A 23,834-nucleotide genomic window follows, 5' to 3' on the forward strand; every position below is an offset into this window, starting at 1 on the left:
TTCCTTAAAAGCCTGTCCAAAAAAAAGAGCCTATCCCAAAATGTTCTGAGGCACAACGGCGCTCCAGTTGTGCTGTTAAAGTGTTGTCTAACAGTAAGCCCCGCCCCAAACCCCCTTGTACTTCACAGTGCCCGGAGTGTCTGTTCAGAAAGGCGCCTCCTTTGGGAGCACCGTCGCTGGGCAGCATGTGATGGGGGCCCCCGGGCCCCTGGGCCAGACCCAGGCTCAGCTCCCCCCGCTGGGGACAGCACAGGGGCCCCGGCCGGCCCTAGCCCCCAGCCATGCCGTCCAGCCCAGTCTGCTGCCCCAAAGGCTGGTTCTAACCTCCCAGGCCCAGGCACGGTTGCCTAGTAAGTTAGTGGCCTCCTCCCCCTCCCCCTCCCCCTCTCCCCTCAACACCCCCCCCCCCCTCTCCCTCAACACCCCATCCCCCCCCACCCCTCAACATCCTCCTCCCCCCCCCACCCCTCAACATCCTCCTCCCCCCCCCAACCCCTCAACATCCTCCTCCCCCTCCCCCTCTCCCCTCAACACCCCCCCCCCCTCTCCCTCAACACCCCATCCCCCCCCACCCCTCAACATCCTCCTCCCCCTCCCCCTCTCCCCTCAACACCCCCCCCCCCCTCTCCCTCAACACCCCATCCCCCCCCACCCCTCAACATCCTCCCCCCCCCCAACCCCTCAACATCCTCCCCCCCCTCCCCTCCCCTCAACATCCTCCTCCCCCTCCCCTCCCCTCAACATCCTCCTCCCCCCCCCTCCCCTCAACATCCTCCTCCCCCTCCCCCTCTCCCCTCAACACCCCCCCCCCCCTCTCCCTCAACACCCCATCCCCCCCCACCCCTCAACATCCTCCCCCCCCCCAACCCCTCAACATCCTCCCCCCCCTCCCCTCCCCTCAACATCCTCCTCCCCCTCCCCTCCCCTCAACATCCTCCTCCCCCCCCTCCCCTCAACATCCCCCCCCCCCTCCCCTCAACATCCTCCTCCCCCTCCCCTCCCCTCAACATCCTCCTCCCCCCCCTCCCCTCAACACCCCATCCCCCCCTCTCCCTCAACACCCCATCCCCCCCCCACCCCTCAACATCCTCCCCCCCCCCTCCCCTCCCCTCAACATCCCCCCCCCCCTCCCCTCAACATCCCCCCCCCCCTCCCCTCAACATCCTCCTCCCCCCCCCTCCCCTCAACATCCCCCCCCCCCCCTCCCCTCAACATCCTCCTCCCCCCCCCCTCCCCTCAACATCCTCCTCCCCCCCCCTCCCCTCAACATCCCCCCCCCCCTCCTCCCCTCAACATCCCCCCCCCCCCCTCCCCTCAACATCCCCCCCCCCTCCTCCCCTCAACATCCTCCTCTCCCCTCCCCTCCTCTCCCCTCAACACCCCCCCCCCTCAACATCCTCCTCCCCCTCAACATCCTCCTCTCCCCTCCCCCCCCCCCTCCGGCCCAGCACAACAGGCTGCTCTGAACGGTGGCCCCTCTGGGACCCTGCTGATGTGTATTTGGGTCTTTTGCTTTTTAAACAAACACTTTCCTCAACACCCACCATAAAGAAAACGATTAACATTCATGTGAAATTAACTGATCATTCAAATTTATTTTCTAAAGCTATGGAAGGAAGTATTTGCACAAATGACATACATATTTTTACATATTTTGAGATTCAATACATGATTTCAGTATTGAGCAACGGTAATTTCTCATAGATTAATTTCCAATCATGAGACCGTCAGCTACTATCCTATAGATGATTGTATAACTGAGTGAAACAAGAAAGCAGCGCTTTTAAATGAGAGCTACAACCACGTCAGCAGCCCCATAGCCTTGTCTTCCTCAGCCCCTCTCTCTCTCTCTTTCTCTCTCTCTGTCTCTCTCTCTTTCTCTCTCTTTCTCTCTCTCTCTCTCTCTCTCTCTCCCTCTCTCTCTCTCTTGATCTGCATGACCACAAGAGAATGCTGCCCTGACCGACAACACACAAAAGTTTTAACCCATTTAAGCAATCTTCTTCCTTTTTATGTGTATTTTTATTTTTTATTTTTTACCCATTAGATATTGTTTTCTCCCGTTTTCCTAATCTTTTATCTCTTTGAGTCAGCTCAGCTGCAAGGTGATTTCCCCCCGAAGTTTGGTTCCTTTGTGTTGATTTAGCGTACCGTCGATGTTGTTGTGGTTTCCTTTGACTCGGGGGGGGGGGGGCACTGCGCCGCATGTGGACGGGGGGGACGGGGCGGGCACTGCGCCGCATGTGGACGTGGTCCGGCCCCCTCACCCGGCTGGCCTCTGACCACGCCCTGACCACGCCCTGCCCTGGCCTCTGACCACGCCCTGCCCCCTGCGTGACCACGCCCTGCCCCCTGCGTGACCACGCCCTGCCCCCTGCGTGACCACAAACCTTTTCAATAGCAACATCACACTCACCATGGAAACATGATGGAGCGGAATTCGAGGACCAATGTGCATCGTTCTTATCTCGGCGTATCCATTACCGATTTGTTGTCGTTGTTGTTGTTGAAAAGGCAGTTAAGTGCAATCCGATGCTTTTAACTGAATACACGGTTTGTTTGTTTCAGGATCTCCGCTGTTTTGGTTTGTCGTTCTTTTTCCCCCCTCAGGGTTGGGTAGAGGTTAGGAGCCGGGTTCCCCGGTTCTCCTGGTGCCGGAGGGCTCCTGCGCTCGGCCCGCTGATTAACCCACCCTGGTTCTGGTTCTGCATGTCTCCTCGTCTGCTCACCCTTTAACTAACGGAAACGTCACGTTTTTTTTTTTGTTGAAACGCTTGTCAAAACAGCTCCCGTTCTGGAGTCTGGATTGTTATTTAACTAGAGGCGCGTGCGTGTGTGTGTGTGTGTGTGTGTGTGTTTGCGCTTCCCTCCCGTTGAAGGTGGAGACGTGGTGAAGATCGCCCAGCTGGCGTCCATCGCGGGCAGCCAGACCCGCGTGTCCCAGCCCGAGACCCCCGTCACGCTGCAGTTCCAGGGGAACAAGTTCACCCTGTCGCCCAGCCAGCTGCGCCAGCTCACCACGGGCCAGCCCCTGCAGCTCCAAGGTACACTGGGTAAAGTACAACCAGCGTTCATATCCTCCCTTCCTCATCCTCCTCTCCCTCTCTTCCTCTCTCTGTCGTCAGAGCCGTGTCGGCACGCTGTCGACGTCACACTTTTTCTCGTTGTCCTCAACGTCGACAAGTTGTGATCCCTCGACCGTGCATTTGACTCAACTCGCACGTTTTACGAATAAGAATAACCGTTGTAGCAGCGTTTTTAACGACGGACTCAAATGACTGTTTTCTCCAAGTAACGGCACTTTATATTTATTTTTAACTGAAATAACCCTCTGACATCATGGATGTATATTGTTTCTGTCTGTTATTGCTTTTGTCTGTTGTTGTGTCAGATTTGCTGTGTGTGTGTATATCTACTATGGAGCCAACTGTTACATTTCACTACGTTGTATGTGACGAATAAACTCTGAATCAGAATCTGAATCTTCTCTTATGCTAAGTAGCTGTGTAACGGTTCCTGTGTTGTTTCCAGGCAACATCCTGCAGATCGTCTCGGCTCCCGGGCAGCAGATCCTCCGACCGCAGAGCTCGAGCTCCATGGTGATGCAGACCGCCCCCCCGGCCGTGCCCGCCTCCAACTCCTCCCCCGCCCCCGGGACCCCGCCCCCGGCCACGCCCTCAACCCAGCCAGGTGAGAGAGATCGGACGTTGGCGCATCGGGCGGGATTATAACATCTCCTATGATGTTTTTTAGCCCTTTTTGCTCTGAAAATGTAATTTAATGTGATTTATTGCTCTGTAAATGTTCTTAGCTGTTGGACAAACATACTCCAGGAGCTTGCTCGATCGTCTCGTTGAGAGAGGTCAGGGAAGAATTTTTACAGCTCACTTTTCTGGCCCCTGGGTGATAATGTTTTTTTTGCTTTCCTCTGGAATGGTAGAGTGGGTCGTATGCCCACCTCCCTTGTTCTCTGTAAAGCGCATTGTGTTTCCTCTGTGTATGAAATGCCCTATATAAATAAAGCTTTGATTGATTGATATAGACCTACCGTCATGGCTTGCACTTACGAATTAGGAGATGTTTAGATTGCTTATCCTGTCGCGATGGTATTTCTGTCTCCTCCGTCTCTAAGGTTCAGGGGTCAATTCAAACTCCACGGTGACGACCTCTAGCGGGAACTCTAAGCCCGGACCTGCTGCTCCGGTCACCACACAGGTGAGGGTCAACTCATGTTTGTACAACAGAGAGTTTAAATACTTGATTCTGATTGGCTAGCAGCCGTTGTAAAATACTCTGTAACCCACGGCTGCGACCACATAACAATTAGTATTAATGTGCCATCAATCTCATTGACGAGGCCATTGATAAGATCAAGCGGTAGGCTACTATGCTTTGCGTAGCTAGCGCTATCGCGTCGGGCCTAACAACGCCCCGTAGCTGTGGTAAAATCCTGTGTAACCCACTGCCTCTCGTGGTCGATAGGCTCTGTGCACCAGCTTCACTACTTCCTGAAAGTCACTTGGCATCTTTATTTCCTGTCCAATATGATTGGATTAAGTGATTAATCAGGTGTGCGCTGGGTCTGCCGCACACCTGATTAATCACTTAATCCAATCATATAGGACAGGAAATAAAGATGCCAAGTGACTTTCAGGAAGTAGTGGAGCTGGTGCAGAGAGCCTATTGCTTGAACATCACACTGCCAGGCGAGTTTTATTTTATCGAAGCGGCCCTAACCACGCCGGCGTCTCCGACAGAGCTCCTCCCTGGTCCAGGAGTCGTCGGAGGAGCGTAGCCGGCAGGCGAAGGAGCGCCTGGGCCGCCTGTTCGGCGCCAACGAACACCGCCGCGGCCGGAGCGTGCTGTACGGGGCCGACCTGCTCCGGGCCTGCTCCGCGGCCCCAGGGGCCCCCCACTCGGCCCTCAGCGCCGGGGGGTGGAGGTGGGTGGGCAGGGAGAGCTGCCAGAGGGCCCAGAGGACCTGCGTGGCCACCACCGCCCACCTCCAGGCCGCCCTGGTGACCGCCGCCGACCGCCAGGAGGCCGGGAAGAGCCTGGTCCAGAGGTAGCTCCGCCCACCGGCGTCTGGTCTTCATACATTGTGTCATTTTAGGATGCTTACCGGTATTTCTAACATCTTCGCCAGGGACCACAGATGAAAATTAGCCTCCTGGCTAAATCTGGTGTATTTACATTTATTGTTGATTGATATGCGTTGTCCCTTCTCAAATAAACTGAAATGAAAATGAAATACCGGTTTCGAACACAGCTTTCATTGCAGTGGATGGTCCATCAGAAAACATGACATGATGTGCATGTGAAGTCATTAAGCATCTCTCCCTCCGCCCCTGACTCCTGACCCCTAACCCTGTGTTCTCTCCCTAGGTTATCATGCGTGGTCCCCGCCGCCGTAGCTCCTCCTATTCACCTGTACGCAGCCAATCCCCCGGCTCCCTACAGCGTGGAGCGCAAGTCCGTCCTCCGCAGGCTCCAAGAGGCCGCCGCCCCCTGCGGCGCTGAGATCCACCGGCTGGCCTGCTGCCGCCTCCTCCAGTTCCCCGACCTCCAGCTCATGCAGATGGACTCAGGTAAACCCAACACGCTCCTCCAAACAGCCCCGTGCGTCAAACTTACAGCTCCCCTAAGAAACGTTGGCGAACGAGGGTTAGTTCCGCCTCACTTACAGCCTCTTGGGTTATAAGCCACTTATATAGCGCTTGGGTTATAAGCCACTTATATAGCGCTTTTATCCAAAGCGCTTTACAACGGCCTCTCATTCACACATTCACACACACATTCACACACCAATGGCGGCAGCTGCCATGCAAGATCGGGAGCAATTTGGGGTTCCTTGCCCAAGGACACTTCGACATGTGGACAGGAGGGGGCGGGGATTCGAACCGCCGACCCTACGATCATCGGACGACCCCGCTCTACCTCCTGAGCCACGGCCGCCTCTTCCACCGGTCTCCGCCGATGACCGCGGCGTTTTTTTTTTTTTCTCTCCGAAGGTAAACTGGAGGCCCTCGCCATCCTGCTCCAGAAGCTGCGGTCGGAGGGCCACCGCGTGCTCATCTTCACCCAGATGCTGAAGATGCTGGACATCCTGGAGGCCTTCCTGGACCACCGGCGCCTCACCTACATCCGCGTGGACGAGAGCCTCACCCCGGAGGAGCGCCAGGTAAAAAACAAACCCACCCCTCCCGCTCTCGGTCGCACCGTCTGGGTGGGCGCCTTCGTTCTAGTACCGGGTCTTTTCTCCGGGCGATGGGCTACATGCACAACTCCAGTACTTCCTGAAATTAGACATGCTTCTCTATTTCCTGTCTCACACTATTGGATGAAATGATTATTCAGGTGTGCCTGATCGTTGTGCTGCAGTCAGGCACACCTGATTAGTGTAGGACAGGAAATGGAGAAGCATGTCTGATTTCAGGATGTACTGGAATTGTGTATCTAGCCTATAGTCCCGGTCGCGTGTTCACGGGCGTATCTGTAGTAGCTCACTCACTCAAGCCATGTTTCCATCCACACGTTTTATGCGAATTAAGTTATATCGAATTAAAAATGCCTTATGGAAACAGTAAAATTCTATAAAAAATCATGAAAATCGACAAAAGGTTTGTACTGTCGATCTCATCGGATTTTCTCTTGTTCGATAAAAGTATTTTGTGATAAATGCTTTATCCGATTTAAAGCTCTAGATGGAAACGCACGTTACACCGGCTTTATTCGCATTCATATTTTTAGCGATCCTCACACAATTCCATTGACAGGTGGATGGAAACATGGCTTCAGACAGCCCTGCCTCTCGGCTCCTCCCTCTCTAACACCGGGACCTCCTGATTCAGTGCAGTGCTCTTGGCTTTTCTACGGGGACAGATCACTCTGCTCTCTTCCCTCCCTGCTGGACGCCGTTCCTTCCAGGGCCTAAGAGACGCAAACAAGCCAGCCATGGCTCCTCTCTCTCGAAGGGCCCCTGGGCTTCTCAGGGCTCCTGGGTTTCTCAGGGCTCCTGGGTTTCTCAGGGCTCCTGGGTTTCTCAGGGCTCCTGGGTTTCTCAGGGCTCCTGGGTTTCTCAGGGCTCCTGGGTTTCTCAGGGCTCCTGGGCTTCTCAGGGCTCCTGGGTTTCTCAGGGCTCCTGGGTTTCTCAGGGCTCCTGGGTTTCTCAGGGCCCCTGGGTTTCTCAGGGCTCCTGGGCTTCTCAGGGCTCCTGGGTTTCTCAGGGCTCCTGGGTTTCTCAGGGCTCCTGGGCTTCTCAGGGATTTGCTTTTCTGCTTCACTTATTTTTTTTCTGCAGCAACTTTTTCTAGCATGTTTTCATTCTCTGGCTTGGAATTCTGTCAAATCTGAAATATTTCTGTCTTGTCTGACTCATTCTGTTTTACTTTGTTAATTCTTCTTCTTTCTCTCTGTCAGTGAGCTGAGCAGATGTGCTGTGTAAGATTTGAAGCGGATGAAATACTATATGTGATGAATAATATACAATGAATGAATGGAAGCTTTATCGGCAGACTCGGGTCCATAAAAAGTACATAAAGAAGACAGGATGAGAAAATTGTACCAATTACACTAAAACATATAGTCTCTTCAGCCAGTGCTCCCTAAGCCTAGATGTGTATCAGGAACAGCTCATCACAGGGTTAGACAGAGACACTATAACGCTGTTATATGACTCATCCAGACGTTATACATTTATACATGTTCCTTCATATTTATACATGTTCCTCAACATGTATACAAATTCCTTGAAAGTGCATGAAAGGTGCAGACTCCAGCAGTGACAAATGTTTCACTCGCACCACAGACCACCACCTGGGTGTTTTAAAGAGCTGTCTCATCATCAGTATAATAAGCTACTTGGAGCCTCTGGATACCAGCCTTTTCATAGCGTGACCACAGGAGGGCAGTATAGAGGTCTGAACAGAGACACCTTCACTCCAACTGAGCACGTGCTAAACCTTAATATAAATCATTTGGCGCCGTTAATCGAAAGGTACAGCGGTTTAGAGCCGTTAATCGAATGGTACAGCGGTTTAGAGCCGTTAATCGAATGGTACAGCGGTTTAGAGCCGTTAATCGAATGGTACAGCGGTTTAGAGCCGTTAATCGAATGGTACAGCGGTTTAGAGCCGTTAATCGAATGGTACAGCGGTTTAGAGCCGTTAATCGAATGGTACAGCGGTCACCACCAAGTGTGGCGGATTAGTCAAGGCTAGAGGTTAAAAAACCCAAAATGTTTCCTAGCGAGGGGAACGCACTAGTTGGACAGGACCGAGCCGAGGCCCTCCACGCGGCCTGTCTGGTTCTGATCGCCCTCCTCTTCCTCCTCCTCCTCCTCGTCAGGAGAACATGAAGGCCTTCAACCGGAACCGCCAGGTGTTCTGCAGCATCCTGACCAACCGCTGCTGCGCGTCCGTGGGCGCCGTGTGCGACGCCGACACCGTCATCTTCTACGACACCGACCTCAACCCCAGCATGGACGGACGCACCCAGGAGTGGTGCGACAGGATCGGGCGCTCCAAGGACATCCACATCTACAGGTGAGCGCACGTGCTCAGACACGCCCTCTTTGTGCCGAACGGTAGCACATCGAGACGCGTGTGTTATGGCCTGGCTCTTGGCCATAACAAAAGGGAGACACACACTATGTAAAACCAAAATAATCAAGGCTTTGATTATGTCGAAGCTGTCCCCAATTGTCCTGATTGGGTTCCTGCCCTGCCCACTGGGTAGCCGACCTGCTGGAGGGTAACCAGAACCCAGAGGTCTACCCATACAGGGCCAGAGGGCCGTCACAGGGCTAACTCCTCCCTCTCTACCCGACCAGACTGGAGAGCGGGAACTCCATCGAAGAGAAGCTCCTGAAGAACGGCACCAAGGACCTGATCAGAGAGGTGGCGGCCCAGGGCACGGACTACACCCTGGCGTTCCTCACACAGGTAGAACACTACACCCTGGCGTTCCTCACACAGGTAGAACACTACACCCTGGCGTTCCTCACACAGGTAGAACACTACACCCTGGCGTTCCTCACACAGGTAGAACACTACACCCTGGCGTTCCTCACACAGGTAGAACACTACACCCTGGCGTTCCTCACACAGGTACAACACTACACCCTGGCGTTCCTCACACAGGTACAACACTACACCCTGGCGTTCCTCACACAGGTACAACACTACACCCTGGCGTTCCTCACACAGGTAGAACACTACACCCTGGCGTTCCTCACACAGGTACAACACTACACCCTGGCGTTCCTCACACAGGTAGAACACTACACCCTGGCGTTCCTCACACAGGTAGAACACCACCCTGGCGTTCCTCACACAGGTAGAACACTACACCCTGGCGTTCCTCACACAGGTAGAACAACCCCCCTTTCAGTCAGCTCAGCGTCACCCTCCACAATATCTATGATCAGACCTGCAAACTTGTCACCTTTTGGCTACAGTCACCTTTTTAATGTTAACCATGGTAGTTTCAGTGAATCTAGAGGGTTTTAGTTTTGTATGTCGTCACCTTTTCCACTACTCCAGAGTTTGCAGGTCTGTATAATTAATATACAGTATGTTTTCATGCACTCTTTGTTATGGAAGCTGCTGTTGTGAGCTAGCTAACTGGCTATCACGGTCTTATTGTGCAACTTTACAGTTTGCTATTAGCAGACAGCATCATAGTTGACAAAACCACACTTTCATTCAATCATTAGAATTAACAATTTATTAGGGATGTAACATTCAAAACTAAACATGGAAACTGAATGCTTACACAATATCTATAATATACAGTATGTTCTCTTACTCAATATCTATAATATACAATATGTTCTCTTACTCAATATCTGTAATATCCAGTATGCTGTCTTTGCTCTTTGCTCCCAGCGGACGATCCAGGACCTGTTTGAGGTGGAGGCGGGCTCGGGGGAGAAGGTGGAGGAGTTCGTGGTTCTCCACCAGGAGCCGTCCCCGTCGGAGGCCATCTCGCCGCGGGTGGCCCGGCCGTACATCCAGGCCCTGGGCAGCATCGACCTGGACGCCCCCCTGGACGAACCGGGGCAGCCGGACGGCCAGCGGGCCCTGGAGAAGGGGGAGGAGGAGCCGGACGAGGAGGCGCAGCTCAAAGAGGAGCCCTCGCAGATAGAGGAGCTCAACGCCGTCATGGGCCAGGTGACCAAACACACCGCCAACGCCAAATGTAGTGTTGGATTTAGAAACGGCTTTGAAACAGCAAGCCAGCAAATAAAATGTGACCGACACTGGAGGTTTGGTCCTGATGTCTGCCAAGGTCATTTTTCAGTTTTTTCAGATTATGGAAGTGTAAATTATAAGATTTCAAATCATGTGCCATGCATTGAAATCTGCAAATATTTGAAGGAGATATGCTTCTGTGAATGTTGGTACATCTGAAAACTAAGCAGAGAAAAGGGACTTCAAAGATTTAGAGCTGCTCACACTTCTCACAGGACATGGATTTTGATGACAAAATATGATACATTTATTGATCCTAAAACTGTTGTTTGTCATATTGAGTGGGTTCCTCGCAACTTCAGGACCAAACCTCATGACCACATGATGTTCTTTTTGGACTGCTGGGGGATTGAGTTAATAACCTCTCGTTCTCTTCCTCTCTCAGCTGACGCCAATAGAGAGGTACGCCCTGCACTACCTGGAGTATCTCCACGTCAGCGACGACCAAAGCGTTCTCAAGGTAAGCGTCCGAAAGCCAGACCGCTGCCTCGCCACGACGACCCCTAACGCCGACAGATCTCAAACGCCGACCGATCCAAATGTCCCATGGTCTTCCCCCGGCGTTGTCGTGTTCTCAGGAGCGTCTGGAGTGCGCCAAGCGAGGCTGGGAGCTGCGGCACCTCCTGAAGCTGAGGGCCGAGGAGGAGGAGAGGCTGCTGGCGGAGGGGGAGGAGGATCTGTTCACCTACACCAGGGAGGACGCCTACAACATGGTAGGAACGCCAACCACCACCAGCCAGGAGCCCATAGTTTCACTTTCACTTTTAGTTTATTTGATTAAGAGGGACAATGTACATTAGGGCTGGGTTAAAAAAATCGATTCTGAATCAAATTATTCAGAATCGATTCATGAATCCCAAAATCGATCTTTTATTTAATGAATGAATGAATAATTGAAGGAATTAATAGTTCGTTCATTCATTCAATGATTCATTCATTCATTCATTTTTGGAAATCAGTATTGATACCCAGCCCTAGTATTGATGTGTTGCATAACTTGGCAGTCATGTAATTAAAGTTACAGCTAAAAAAAACCAAAATGGTTTTAGTAACACTAACCGAATCGATATTGAATCGAATCGAATTGAATTGTGATAATCGATTCTGAACGTTGTGAATCGGAATTGAATCGATTCTTGAAATTTGAATCGATACCCAGCCCTAACGTACATTAATAAACACGTAGTGTAAATGCACCCGATTTTAGCCAAAAGGCTAGTTTCTGTCAGCACTCCCCCTGCCAGGAATTAAAAGGCCTTCCTACAATGGTCCAATGGGTTAGGCAATGTACTGTAAAGGAAAACACAGTACACAGTGGTTAAAATCAACACAGTATCCAACATTCAGGGACAGACACATGAATCACATGGGACAGCACTAACAGTATCCAACATTCAGGGACAGGACACCATGATCACATGGGACAGCACTAACAGACCCAACATTCAGGGACAGACACCATGAATCACATGGGACAGCACTAACAGACCCAACATTCAGGGACAGGACCATGAATCACATGGGACAGCACTAACAGACCCAACATTCAGGGACAGTACTGAACCTTCAGGCCTTTTTTTTTGCATTTCGTTTTATGTGACCTTTTATGTGTTGCACTTTGTCTTGATGCTTTTACTGTCTCGTGTAAAGCACTTTGAATTGCCTTGTTGCTGAAATGTGCTCTACAAATGTCAATTATTGTTAGTCGCTTTGGGTAAAAGCGTCTGTCAATTGGCTGTAATGTAATATAAATGTAATGTACAAATAAACTTGACTTGCCTTCAGCACAAACCCACGACCGTCTCTCTTTCCTTCGACAGGAGTATGTGTTTGACGCAGAGGACGGCCAGACGGAAATCATGCCGGTAAGACGCACGCGTCTAGTAGATAGTCTACCTGGGACGCCCCCTCCCCTCTCCTGCCCCGCCCCTTTCTAACCTGCCGTTGTGTGTGTGTGTGCAGCTGTGGACCCCGCCCACCCCGCCCCAGGACGACAACGACATCTACATCGACTCGGTCATCTGCCTGATGTACGACTCCGCCCCTATGCCCGAGTCCAAGCTGCCGCCGGTCTACGTCCGCAAGGAGCACAAGAGACTCAAGATGGACCCCTCGGGTGAGCTGCTCCTCCCACTAGGGGTCGTGACCTCCGCACCTGTCTAGTGGAGGCCGTGTCCTTACATACACAGCTGTGTGTGTGTGTGTGTGTGTGTGTGTGTGTGTGTGTGTGTGTGTAACCCTATGCCCACCCCTCCCATCGCTCTCTGTAAAGCACATTGTGTCGCCTCCTCGTATGAAATGTTATACAAATAAAGTTTTGATTTGATTTGTGTGTTGAGCAGCAGGCAGGAAGAAGAAGAAGGGTCATGGCGAGACGGTCATCCCCCCGCGCTCGCTGTTCGAGAAGGCCAGCATGCTCAAGGTCCGGCGCGAGGGCAAGGACCAGAAGAAGAACTTCTCCCTCAAGCAGCAGGCGCCGTTCGCCAAGCCCCTCCCCTCGCTGGTCAAGCCTGCCATGGAGGCGGGCCAGGACAACCCAGAGTGGCTCATCAGTGAGGACTGGGCCCTGCTACAGGTACCAGCTGCTACCCAGAAGGCCGTGCTCGCTCACCGACAGCGTTAGATCATTAGATAGTTTTAGAGATCGACCGATATGCATTTTTTAGGGCCGGTACCGATACAGATAATTGCCAAGTTGAGGTGGCTGATATTTAAGGCCGATATTCAATATCACCAATTCACTTTTTATTTTTATTTTTTACAAAATGAGAAGGAGAGAAAGCTCAATTAAAAAGATATAAGATATGCAAATAAAATAGTTTATATTATGTTTTTATTTTGGTCATCACCTGGGCACACATCTTGTTACAGCTCACACATATATACAAATGAATTAATAGTATTATTATTATTATTAGTAGTAGTAGTATTAGTAGTAGTAGACAGCTCCTCCGGGTTCCTTGGCGATGTGCGCACGCACGCTCGGCAGCGTTCACCAACATTATATGGCTCTTTGGCCGTGACGCAATATGGGCTTTCTGAAGCCGATAGCCGATACGACGCCAAAACGTGAATATCGGTCGTAATTATCGGCCAAGCCGATTATTGGTCGGTCTCTAATTAGTATGCGTATGCCGCTAACTAGCGGTCAGAAGTAAGCCGATCTACGTGGGTAGTAATACCAGCCTTGCTCTCGGTGCCCGTCAGGCTGTGAAGCAGCTTCTGGAGCTCCCCCTGAACCTCACCGTGGTGTCCCCGGCCCACACCCCCAACTGGGACCTGGTCAGCGACGTGGTCAACTCCTGCAGCCGCATCTACCGCTCGCCCAAGCAGTGTCGTAACCGCTACGAGAACGTCATCATCCCCCGGGAGGAGGGCAAGGTGAGCGGACGACGACGGCGGTGGCGGGGGCGGGATCAAACCAGCCACCTCACGACGCGTTCGCAAATCTAACCCGATCTGCTTTTGACCTTTTTACAGTTGGTGTACGAGGCAAACCCCAAGAAGAAGACCAAGAGCATCTACAAGGTCAGCTACCCTCGTCTCTACCATGGGAAGCGTGTGTGTTGTTGTTTTTGTGAACAAATGTTTTTATTTATTTATATATGTTCTTCACATGACACACACAAAACAATTTAACAACATTTAACGTAAGTTACAGACGACATATAACATACTGACAAAATACAAACATTCAAACAAACGCATTCAACCCCCTCCCTCCCTCGCTCCCTCCCTCCTCCTCGCTCCCTCCCTCCCTCCCTCCCTCCCTCCCTCCCTCGCTCCCTCCCTCCTCCTCCCTCCCTCGCTCCCTCCCTCCCTACAGGTCCCATCAGCCCAGCTTTACAAATAAATAAATAAATATTCCCAAGCAGCATAAGATAATAAACAGTGTAAACAGTGTCTCATACATTCTATGCCGCAAAGGGGATAGAAAATCTGTATCCGTACAAGACGGTTATCCTATAACCTATCCTGATACAGCGCCCCCATGCATGGACTCAATGAACACAGACCATGAATTCATATTTCCTATGTTAGAACCATGCATCTGGGCCACTGACAACTCCATATTAGCCAAGTCTACTCCTGAAGACACCCAGTGTTGATATGTCAGTGTGTGTGTGGGACCGTCCATCTCTGGGTGTGTGTGTGTGTGTGTGTGGGACCGTCCATCTCTGTGTGTGTGTGTGTGTGGGACCGTCCATCTCTGGGTGTGTGTGTGTGTGTGGGGCCGTCCATCTCTGGGTGTGTGTGTGTGTGTGGGACCGTCCATCTCTGGGTGTGTGTGGGGCCGTCCATCTCTGGGTGTGTGTGTGTGTGTTGTTGAGCTCCTCCAGAGAGAGGTTAATATCCTCCTCCTCCTCCTCCTCCTCCCCCCCCCAGTCGAAGAACAGCCGTCCCCTGAGGACGAGTCAGATCTACACGCAGGACGAGCACGCCACCCACATCCAGCTCTACAACAGCCGCTTCGAGCTCATGAAGATCATCGCCAGCAAGAGGAGCCCTCCCATCAAACCGCTGTACGTACCACACACACACACACACACACCGCTGTACGTACCACATACACACACACACACACACCGCTGTACGTACCACACACACACACACACACACCGCTGTACGTACCACATACACACACACACACACCGCTGTACGTACCACATACACACACACACACACACCGCTGTACGTACCACACACACACACACACAACGCTGTACGTACCACACACACACACACACACCGCTGTACGTACCACACACACACACACACCGCTGTACGTACCACACACACACACCGCTGTACGTACCACACACACACACCGCTGTACGTACCACATACACACACACACACACACACACACCGCTGTACGTACCACATACACACACACACACACACCGCTGTACGTACCACATACACACACACACACACACACCGCTGTACGTACCACATACACACACACACACCGCTGTACGTACCACACACACACACACACACACACACACACACACACACCGCTGTACGTACCACATACACACACACACACACCGCTGTACGTACCACACACACACACACACACACACCGCTGTACGTACCACATTCACACACACACACACACACACACACACACACACACCGCTGTACGTACCACATACACACACACACACACACACACCGCTGTACGTACCACATACACACACACACACACACACACACACACCGCTGTACGTACCACACACACACACAACGCTGTACGTACCACACACACACACACACACACACACCGCTGTACGTACCACACACACACACACCGCTGTACGTACCCCACACACACACACACACACACACCGCTGTACGTACCACATACACACACACACACACACACACACACACACACACACACACACCGCTGTACGTACCACATACACACACACACACACACACACCGCTGTACGTACCACATACACACACACACACACACACACACACACACACCGCTGTACGTACCACACACACACACAACGCTGTACGTACCACACACACACACACACACACACCGCTGTACGTACCACACACACACACACCGCTGTACGTACCCCACACACACACACACAGACCGCTGTACGTACCACACACACACACACACACACACACACCGCTGTACGTACCACACACACACCGCTGTACGTACCACACACACACACACACACACACACCGATGTGCGTACCACACACACACACACACACACACACACCGCTGTACGTACCACACACACACACCGCTGTACGTACCACACACACACCACTGTACGTACCCCACACACACCACTGTACGTACCACACACACACACACACACACAGCTGTACGTACCACACACACACACACACACACACACACCGCTGTACGTACCACACACACACAACGCTGTACGTACCACACACACACACACACACACACACCGCTGTACGTACCACACACACACACACCGCTGTACGTACCCCACACACACACACACAGACCGCTGTACGTACCACACACACACACACACACACACACACCGCTGTACGTACCACACACACACCGCTGTACGTACCACACACACACACACACACACACACCGATGTGCGTACCACACACACACACCGCTGTACGTACCACACACACACCACTGTACGTACCCCACACACACCACTGTACGTACCACACACACACACACACACAGCTGTACGTACCACACACACACACACACACACACACACCGCTGTACGTACCACACACACACACGCTGCTGTACGTACCACACACACACACACACACCGCTGTACGTACCACACACACACACGCTGCTGTACGTACCACACACACACACACACCGCTGTACGTACCACACACACACCGCTGTACGTATCACACACACACACACACACACCGCTGTACGTAACACACACACACACACACACACACACCGCTGTACGTAACACACACACACACACGGCTGTACGTACCACACACACACACACACACGGCTGTACGTACCACACACACACACACACACACCACTGTACGTACCACACACACACCACTGTACGTAACACACACACACACGGCTGTACGTACCACACACACACACACACACACACACACCGCTGTACGTACCACACACACACACACACACCACTGTACGTACCACACACACTGTCACTCGCTAGCAGCGGCTTCAGAATCAAAGACATTATATTACATTACGGTCATTTAGCTGATGCTTTTATCCAAAGCGGCTAACAATAATTGCATTTAACGTAGGAAAAGCCAATGCACTACTACTTGCCAGAACTCACACGTGCATCTTCTCTCTAAAACAAGTGACTAAGAGCATAATCTAGTGCTGAAGGCAAAGTGCAAGAATAGCAAATCTATGGAAGACTTTAATAACCCATGAGGGGGAAAAGTCTACGTCCATGTTCAAGCACTGGTTCTCAACAATAAAACCTGTCTTCACAGTCTGGGGATGAACCCATTCCAGAAGAATCCCAAACATGCCTCTGTCCTGGCAGAAAGGTAATATCCTGTTCCGTTATCGCCGTTAACGTGGATTTGAGTCACATGTAATGTTGAAAACGTATAACTAAGACTCGTTTTTTCTTCTCTTGGCGTCCTCAGTGGGATCAGCTACGACAAGCCCCTCCCCCCAATTCAGGTAGCCTCGCAGCGCGCTGAGAGGATTGCCAAGGAGAAGAAGGTGTGTGTGTTTTCAGAGGAGGTAGATCATGACGGCCCCGTGGATAAAATTACACCCATGTTTACAAACCCTTCACCACAGATTGTGATAGGGGCATTCATGTAGAATCCCCGTAAATTTTTCATCATAGAGAATCTGGAAATCCTTATTTTGGCAAAGTGCAGACTGCACGTACAGCGGCCATTACCTGATTGGCCGGAAGCACAATCACCCGACGTTTTTGGGCCTATCGGTGTACAGGCAAACTGGGACTTGTTCCCTCGTGTGTTAGCCATTACCCTTCATTTCAGTGTGTGTGCGAGTGTGTGTGTGTGCGAGTGTATGTGTGCGAGTGTGTGTGTGTGTGTGTGTGTGTGTGTGCCCCCTCTGGAACACATTTAGCTGCTGGTTATGCTTGTATGTGTGAGCTGTCGACTTAGGTATGCGGTATGACTGCCATGTTGTTTGTGCTGGCTCACCAAGCTGGAACATACTGTGTGTGTGTGTGTGTGGGTACGTGTGTGTGTGTGTGTGCGCACGTGTGTGTGTGTGTGTGCGTGCGTGTGTGTGTGTGTGTTCCCAGGCCCTGGCGGAGCAGCAGAGGGCTCAGCAGTTAGCCCAGCAGCAGCAGGCCGGAGCTGCCCAGCCCGGCGCTGCCCAGGCGCAGGTCCAGACTCCGGCTGCGGGCCAGGTCCAGGTTCAGGGGCTTCCTCAGGTCCCCACCGTGGCCGGGGCTGCTGCTGTGCCCAACACCGCGGTCCTGGTGAGAATCACAATATCATGCTCCAACTAGACTCGCAGAGATGGGGTTTGATCCCTGGCTGAGGTAGAAAAGAGGCTGTGTTTATACAGATTAATGTTCAGTGTTAATACAGATTAATATTCTGTGTTAATACAGATTAATGTTCAGTGTTAATACAGATTAATCTTCAGTGTTAATACAGATTAATGTTCAGTGTTAATACAGATTAATGTTCAGTGTTAATACAGATTAATGTTCAGTGTTAATACAGATTAATGTTCAGTGTTAATACAGATTAATTTTCTGTGTTAATACAGATTAATGTTCAGTGTTAATACAGATTAATGTTCAGTGTTAATACAGATTAATTTTCTGTGTTTTTACAGATTAATTTTCTGTGTTAATACAGATTAATATTCTGTGTTTATACAGATTAATGTTCAGTGTTAATATAGATTAATTTTCTGTGTTAATACAGATTAATGTTCAGTGTTAATATAGATTAATTTTCTGTGTTTATACAGATTAATTTTCTGTGTTTATACAGATGCATTTTCTGTGTCTATACAGATGCATTAATACAGATACATTTTCTGTGTTTATACAGATGCATTTTCTGTGTCTATACAGATGCATTAATACAGATACATTTTCTGTGTTTATACAGATTAATATTCTGTGTTTTTTCAGGCTGGCGCCATCAAAAATGCTCCTGTGGGCACAACCATTCAAGCTGGTAGGTTTTCACGGTATACACACGGATACACACTTGTGACGGATTCAAACATGCGTTGAAACGGGTCTAATTCACTCCCTTTTTGTCCCCGCCAGCCACCGTAGGAGGGAACGTAATAGTGAACACAGTGGCGGGAGTTCCGCCCAGTCCCTTCCAGGCCAAACGCCTGGCGACGCCGGTGATCCCCGGCACCCTGTCCGTAAGTCACCGCACAGAGCAGCGCATCAGAGAGGCAGGGAATAGGCTGCTTTAAAGGTACCCAATGTAGTTTTTGACCACTAGTATGCGCTCTAGAGCAAATTTGAGAAGGTGGGCCCCGAAAATCGCGTACTACGTCATTGCATCAATACGCGGAGCACATAATAGTGAGGTTTCACAAATCTTTGTTGTTTTCAAAACATTAGCTAATTATCATTTTGCGAAGAAATTACAAGGTAGGAAAGACATGTTTATTAGACGACAAGGAACCATATAATCGAGGAATTCCGAAAATAAACAAAGAACGGATTGTTTTGATTCACGTTTCGTTGGGTACCTTTAATGTTTTATTCACACACCCGAGAGATCGATGGAATGTCCTGAAGGAGCTGGGAGAGTCAGTATTCTGTCGTGGTGTCGTTGCAGCCGGCAGGAGCGGCGGGCGCCCAGGTCGTCCAGACGCAGCAGAGGGCCGTCCCTGCCGCCGCCCCCACCGAGGTCGTCGCCATCGCCGCGGGCCAGGGCGTGCGGGCGGTCACCCCGGCGACGGCCTCCGCGGTCGTGTCGACCACGCTTAGCCCGGCGCAGTCCCAGACCCGCTCGCTGGTCACGCAGGTCACCCCAGGTACAGTACGACCGCGCCGAGGACACGCACCGCCGTACGGTCCCCCCGCAAACCGGCCCGTCTCACTCTGTCCCCGTCTCTCCCTACCCCTCTTTTACCCTTGTCTCTCTGCTTTCTGTCTCTCCACCTCTGCCTTGGGGCATTCTCTATGAACCTGTTCTGCTAAGTGCTTACTGTGCTTTGTTATATGATTCACTCAAATATCATATTAGAGACTACAGGGATAGCTAACACATAATGGCCGACCATGTAGGCAACTTCTCTAACTTTTGTGTACTCTCCTGTTAGTCATGTCTCTCCTATGAAGTATCTAGCCCATGTTTACTGCTCTGTAAATGTTCTTAGCAAATAGACAAACATTTTCCAGGAGCTTGCTCGGTCGTATCGTTGAGAGGGGTCAGGGAAGAATTATTACAGCTCACTTTTCTGGCCCCCGGGTGAAACTTTTTTTGCTTCCCTCTGGAATATGTAGGGGTGGGACCTATGCCCACCTCCCTTGTTCTCTGTAAAGCACATTGTGTTGCCTCTGTGTATGAAATGCGCTATACAAATAAAGTTTGATTTGATTTGATCCAGACCCCTAGGGATGTAACGATAACCGGTATAATGATAAACCACAATAAAATCAGATTACATTTATCGCAATAAAATTATTTATTAATTATTTATTATTAATTATTTATCGCAATCAAATAATTATTTGTGGTTTTCAATATCAAACTTGGTGAAATGATTTTCATGCGTATCAATAGGTTTTGAACATTTTCAGCCCATTTTAACAATACCACGATAATACTGATAACTGTGATAATTATGGTCATTATAATGGTGATGTGAAATGTTCATACCGTTCCATCTCTCCCCCCCCCCTCCCTCCAGCCACAGGCATGCAGCTGTCCCAGGGGAAACCCCTGAACCCCGGCCTCAACCTGCAGATGCTCCGCCAGCAGCACCTCCAGCAGCAGCAGGCCGCCTCCCCCCAGATCAAGACCGTGGGCAAACCGCAGGTACGCCCCACAGAAACCCCCCTCTGGAGAAGTGGTGTCTTTAAGACATGATTTTTTTTTTTTTTTTTTTTTTTTTGATCACATCCTTGGTCATGTCATGCACCTGTTATATATATATACGCCCCAAAATTACAACCTTTCAGTTTTGTTGTAGTCTTATATATATATATCAAATCCTAGGATTTTTTTTTTCCTGTAAAACAAAATCTCCAGAGTGCTTACGTCAGCGATGCGAGAGCAAGGTCAACCAATAATCTCACCACATCCACCCGTCAATCAACGCTATCTGTCTATCGAATCTGTCTAAAGTTGTTATAACCCGCCCACTTAACGTTATGTCCCGCCCCTGTAGCCTGTTAGAGTCGGAAATACGTCAAACTACGGACGTTAGACGACCTCAAACGTCCGTTTCGTCTGACCCCACGTCGTGTCCCGTCCGTCCGCAGGAGCTGCTGAAGATGCACAAGCAGAAGCTGCAGATCGCCCAGCAGCAGCAGGTGGCGGCGGCGGTGGCGTTGGCGGCCCAGAGCCAGCAGCCGGGCGCGGCCCAGCAGGCCGCCCAGGTCCAGCCCGCCCAGGCGGCCCAGCCCAACCCCCAGCTGGCCGGCGTGGCGGCGCCCCGAGCTGGCGCCGTTCTGACCGGCACCACCGTGGCTAACCTACAGGTGGCCAGACTGGTACGCTAAAATAAAGTCATCTGCTTAACTAGACCAGGCCGTACCCTTGTCGTTGCTAGTGTGTGTTTTAGTTTGCTATTCTTGCACTTTGCCTTCAGCACTAGATTATGCTCTTAGTCACTTGTTTTAGAAAGAAGATGCACTTGTGATTTCTGGCAAGTAGTAGTACATTGGTTTTCCTATGTCGAATGTAATTATTGTTAGTCGCTTTGGATAAAAACGTCTGCTAAATGACTGTAATGTAATATAATGTTAGTGCAGGGGGAAGGTAAATGACTGTAATGTAATGTTAGTGCAGGGGGAAGGTAAATGACTGTAATATAATGTTAGTGCAGGGGGAAGGTAAATGACTGTAATGTAATGTTAGTGCAGGGGGAAGGTAAATGACTGTAATGTAATGTTAGTGCAGGGGGAAGGTAAATGACTGTAATGTAATGTTAGTGCAGGGGGAAGGTAAATGACTGTAATGTAATGTTAGTGCAGGGGGAAGGTAAATGACTGTAATGTAATGTTAGTGCAGGGGGAAGGTAACTGACTGTAATGTAATGTAATGTTAGTGCAGGGGGAAGGTAAATGACTGTAATGTAATGTAATGTTAGTGCTGTAATGTAATGTTAGTGCAGGGGGAAGGTAACTGGCGCTTGTTGTCGCCTCATGTCCAGACGCGTGTGCCCACCCAGGGCCAGATCCAGGCAGGCCAGACCGCCCAGGTCACCCTCACCAAGCCCCCCGTGGTCTCCGTGCCCGCCGTGGTCTCCTCCGCCGGCGTCACCACCCTGCCGGTCACCGTGGCGGGCATCAGCGTGGCCATCGGACAGACCGCCAAAACAGGTGGGCGAGGCTACTTTGCACCCACTAACATTCTCTCCTACTAAACAAAGTTGTCATCTATCATCTAATCTCCACAATCTTCCTTGTGCGAGTTGTTAGGGTTAGGGTTCCCCAGCGTCCTGACCCCTGACCTGTTCTCTCTGCCCGGGGGGGGGGTTGTCTGGCCAGGAGGGGCGGTGTTGTCGCCCTCCTTCCCTCAGATGCAGGTGCAGCAGCTGCTCCAGATGAAGAAGCAGCAGCAGGCGGCCGTGGCGGCGCAACAGCAGAAGGCGGCGCAACCACAACCGGGACAGACCACCGTGCAGCAGAAGGTAGGGGTATGCGGGAGAGTTCATTATCAGAAAGTAGGGGTGTGTGGGATTTTTTACAAGTTTGGGAAAAATCAGCATGGGGGTGAGGCCTAAACAGGAAATGAGCTCTATAGCGCCCCCATTTCGTTTGATTGGGTCAATAATAAAGGGTTATCCTCCGTTTATGTGTGGTGATATGCCTACAAAGTTTTGTGGTGTTCTGTCCAACCCTTCAGAAATTCTACACCTTCATGTGAAAAGCTGCGCCTTCTGCAATCTTAATTGACTCATAGTAGCTCTTGTAATCAACTTTTCAAACTTTTGCTGAGATGGAAATTTTTGATATTGGTCCCTAGATTCTGTCTATTCTATTCTATTCGAGCTCATTATCAGAAAGGTAGATGAGGGGCGTCCTGGTGGCTCAATGGGTCGGGGCGTGTACCATATAAAGGACGCGGCGTGGGTTCGAATCCGGCCCACGCCCTTTGCTGCATGTCTTCCCCTCTCTCTCACACCTTTCCTGTCTGTCTGTCCTTGCACTGTCTATCCCATTAAAGCAGAAATGCCCTAAAAAATATCACCAAAAAAAAGTAGATAAATCCAGCCCGAGGCGGCCGCGACGACGACGAAGGTCAAAACACTTAATCGACTGTCTCTCTCTGACCTTCCGCGTTCCGTTCGCTGAGTGTCTCTCCCGTCTCCCTCCCTCCAGATCGGCGCCCAGCAGGTGGCGGTACAACCGGCCCCGCCCGCCCATCAGCAGAAGGTCACCTACGCCACCACCACCCAGCTCCAGCCCGGCATCAAGACCCAGTTCTTCACCACCTCCATCGCCCAGGCCCAGAAGCCCTCGGGGGCCCAGCAGATCCAGGTAGGGGGGCGGGGGCCTCGGAAACGCCCGACTCGCACTGCCGGTCCGTCCCGGTGAGGAAGGCGTTTACACGTGCGCTGATTGTTTCATCTGGCCCCTCCGATCAGGTGGCGAAGCTCCCGCAGATGGTGCAGCAGCAGCCCACCGTGGCCAGCATCCAGCAGATCGGGTCGTCCCCACAGCAGGTGAGACGTAGCGCCAGACGGGTCTGGTACACGCAACCGTCCGCGGAGGCGTGCTTGGAAACTTTGTTTGGAAAAGGGCGGGCACTTTCAGAATACTCGGCAGGTGATTGGACGAACCGTCTGCCCGTCAGCGACTATCACAGGCTAGCCAATCAACGAACCGTAAACGAACCATGAATAAACCTCGCTTTTA

The 23,834-nt window shown here is 51.2% G+C and overlaps 1 protein-coding gene across 3 annotated transcripts in view; it reads left to right on the plus strand.

Moving 5' to 3' along the window:
- Positions 1-23,834, plus strand: part of ep400 (E1A binding protein p400) — a 43,243-nt gene that overhangs the window by 17,219 nt on the left and 2,190 nt on the right. For 2 of the 3 annotated variants that reach the window (XM_084439760.1, XM_084439762.1), the window contains 30 exons: positions 129-350; positions 2,880-3,053; positions 3,532-3,690; positions 4,133-4,215; positions 4,758-5,065; positions 5,386-5,588; positions 6,012-6,181; positions 8,347-8,543; positions 8,831-8,942; positions 9,888-10,172; positions 10,639-10,713; positions 10,832-10,966; positions 12,074-12,118; positions 12,216-12,369; positions 12,596-12,828; positions 13,461-13,634; positions 13,734-13,781; positions 14,640-14,776; positions 17,263-17,319; positions 17,422-17,500; positions 18,063-18,242; positions 18,912-18,957; positions 19,053-19,156; positions 19,582-19,780; positions 20,660-20,787; positions 21,234-21,464; positions 22,127-22,295; positions 22,464-22,606; positions 23,298-23,456; positions 23,564-23,641. In XM_084439760.1, the coding sequence (XP_084295886.1) occupies positions 129-350; positions 2,880-3,053; positions 3,532-3,690; positions 4,133-4,215; positions 4,758-5,065; positions 5,386-5,588; positions 6,012-6,181; positions 8,347-8,543; positions 8,831-8,942; positions 9,888-10,172; positions 10,639-10,713; positions 10,832-10,966; positions 12,074-12,118; positions 12,216-12,369; positions 12,596-12,828; positions 13,461-13,634; positions 13,734-13,781; positions 14,640-14,776; positions 17,263-17,319; positions 17,422-17,500; positions 18,063-18,242; positions 18,912-18,957; positions 19,053-19,156; positions 19,582-19,780; positions 20,660-20,787; positions 21,234-21,464; positions 22,127-22,295; positions 22,464-22,606; positions 23,298-23,456; positions 23,564-23,641 (4,487 nt within the window). The remainder of the gene's footprint in view (positions 1-128; positions 351-2,879; positions 3,054-3,531; positions 3,691-4,132; positions 4,216-4,757; positions 5,066-5,385; positions 5,589-6,011; positions 6,182-8,346; positions 8,544-8,830; positions 8,943-9,887; positions 10,173-10,638; positions 10,714-10,831; positions 10,967-12,073; positions 12,119-12,215; positions 12,370-12,595; positions 12,829-13,460; positions 13,635-13,733; positions 13,782-14,639; positions 14,777-17,262; positions 17,320-17,421; positions 17,501-18,062; positions 18,243-18,911; positions 18,958-19,052; positions 19,157-19,581; positions 19,781-20,659; positions 20,788-21,233; positions 21,465-22,126; positions 22,296-22,463; positions 22,607-23,297; positions 23,457-23,563; positions 23,642-23,834) is intronic. The other variant, XM_084439761.1, reaches the window with a different exon arrangement.

This window comes from Borostomias antarcticus (assembly GCF_949987555.1).
Source record: "Borostomias antarcticus genome assembly, chromosome: 6".
NCBI lineage: Eukaryota > Metazoa > Chordata > Actinopteri > Stomiiformes > Stomiidae > Borostomias > Borostomias antarcticus.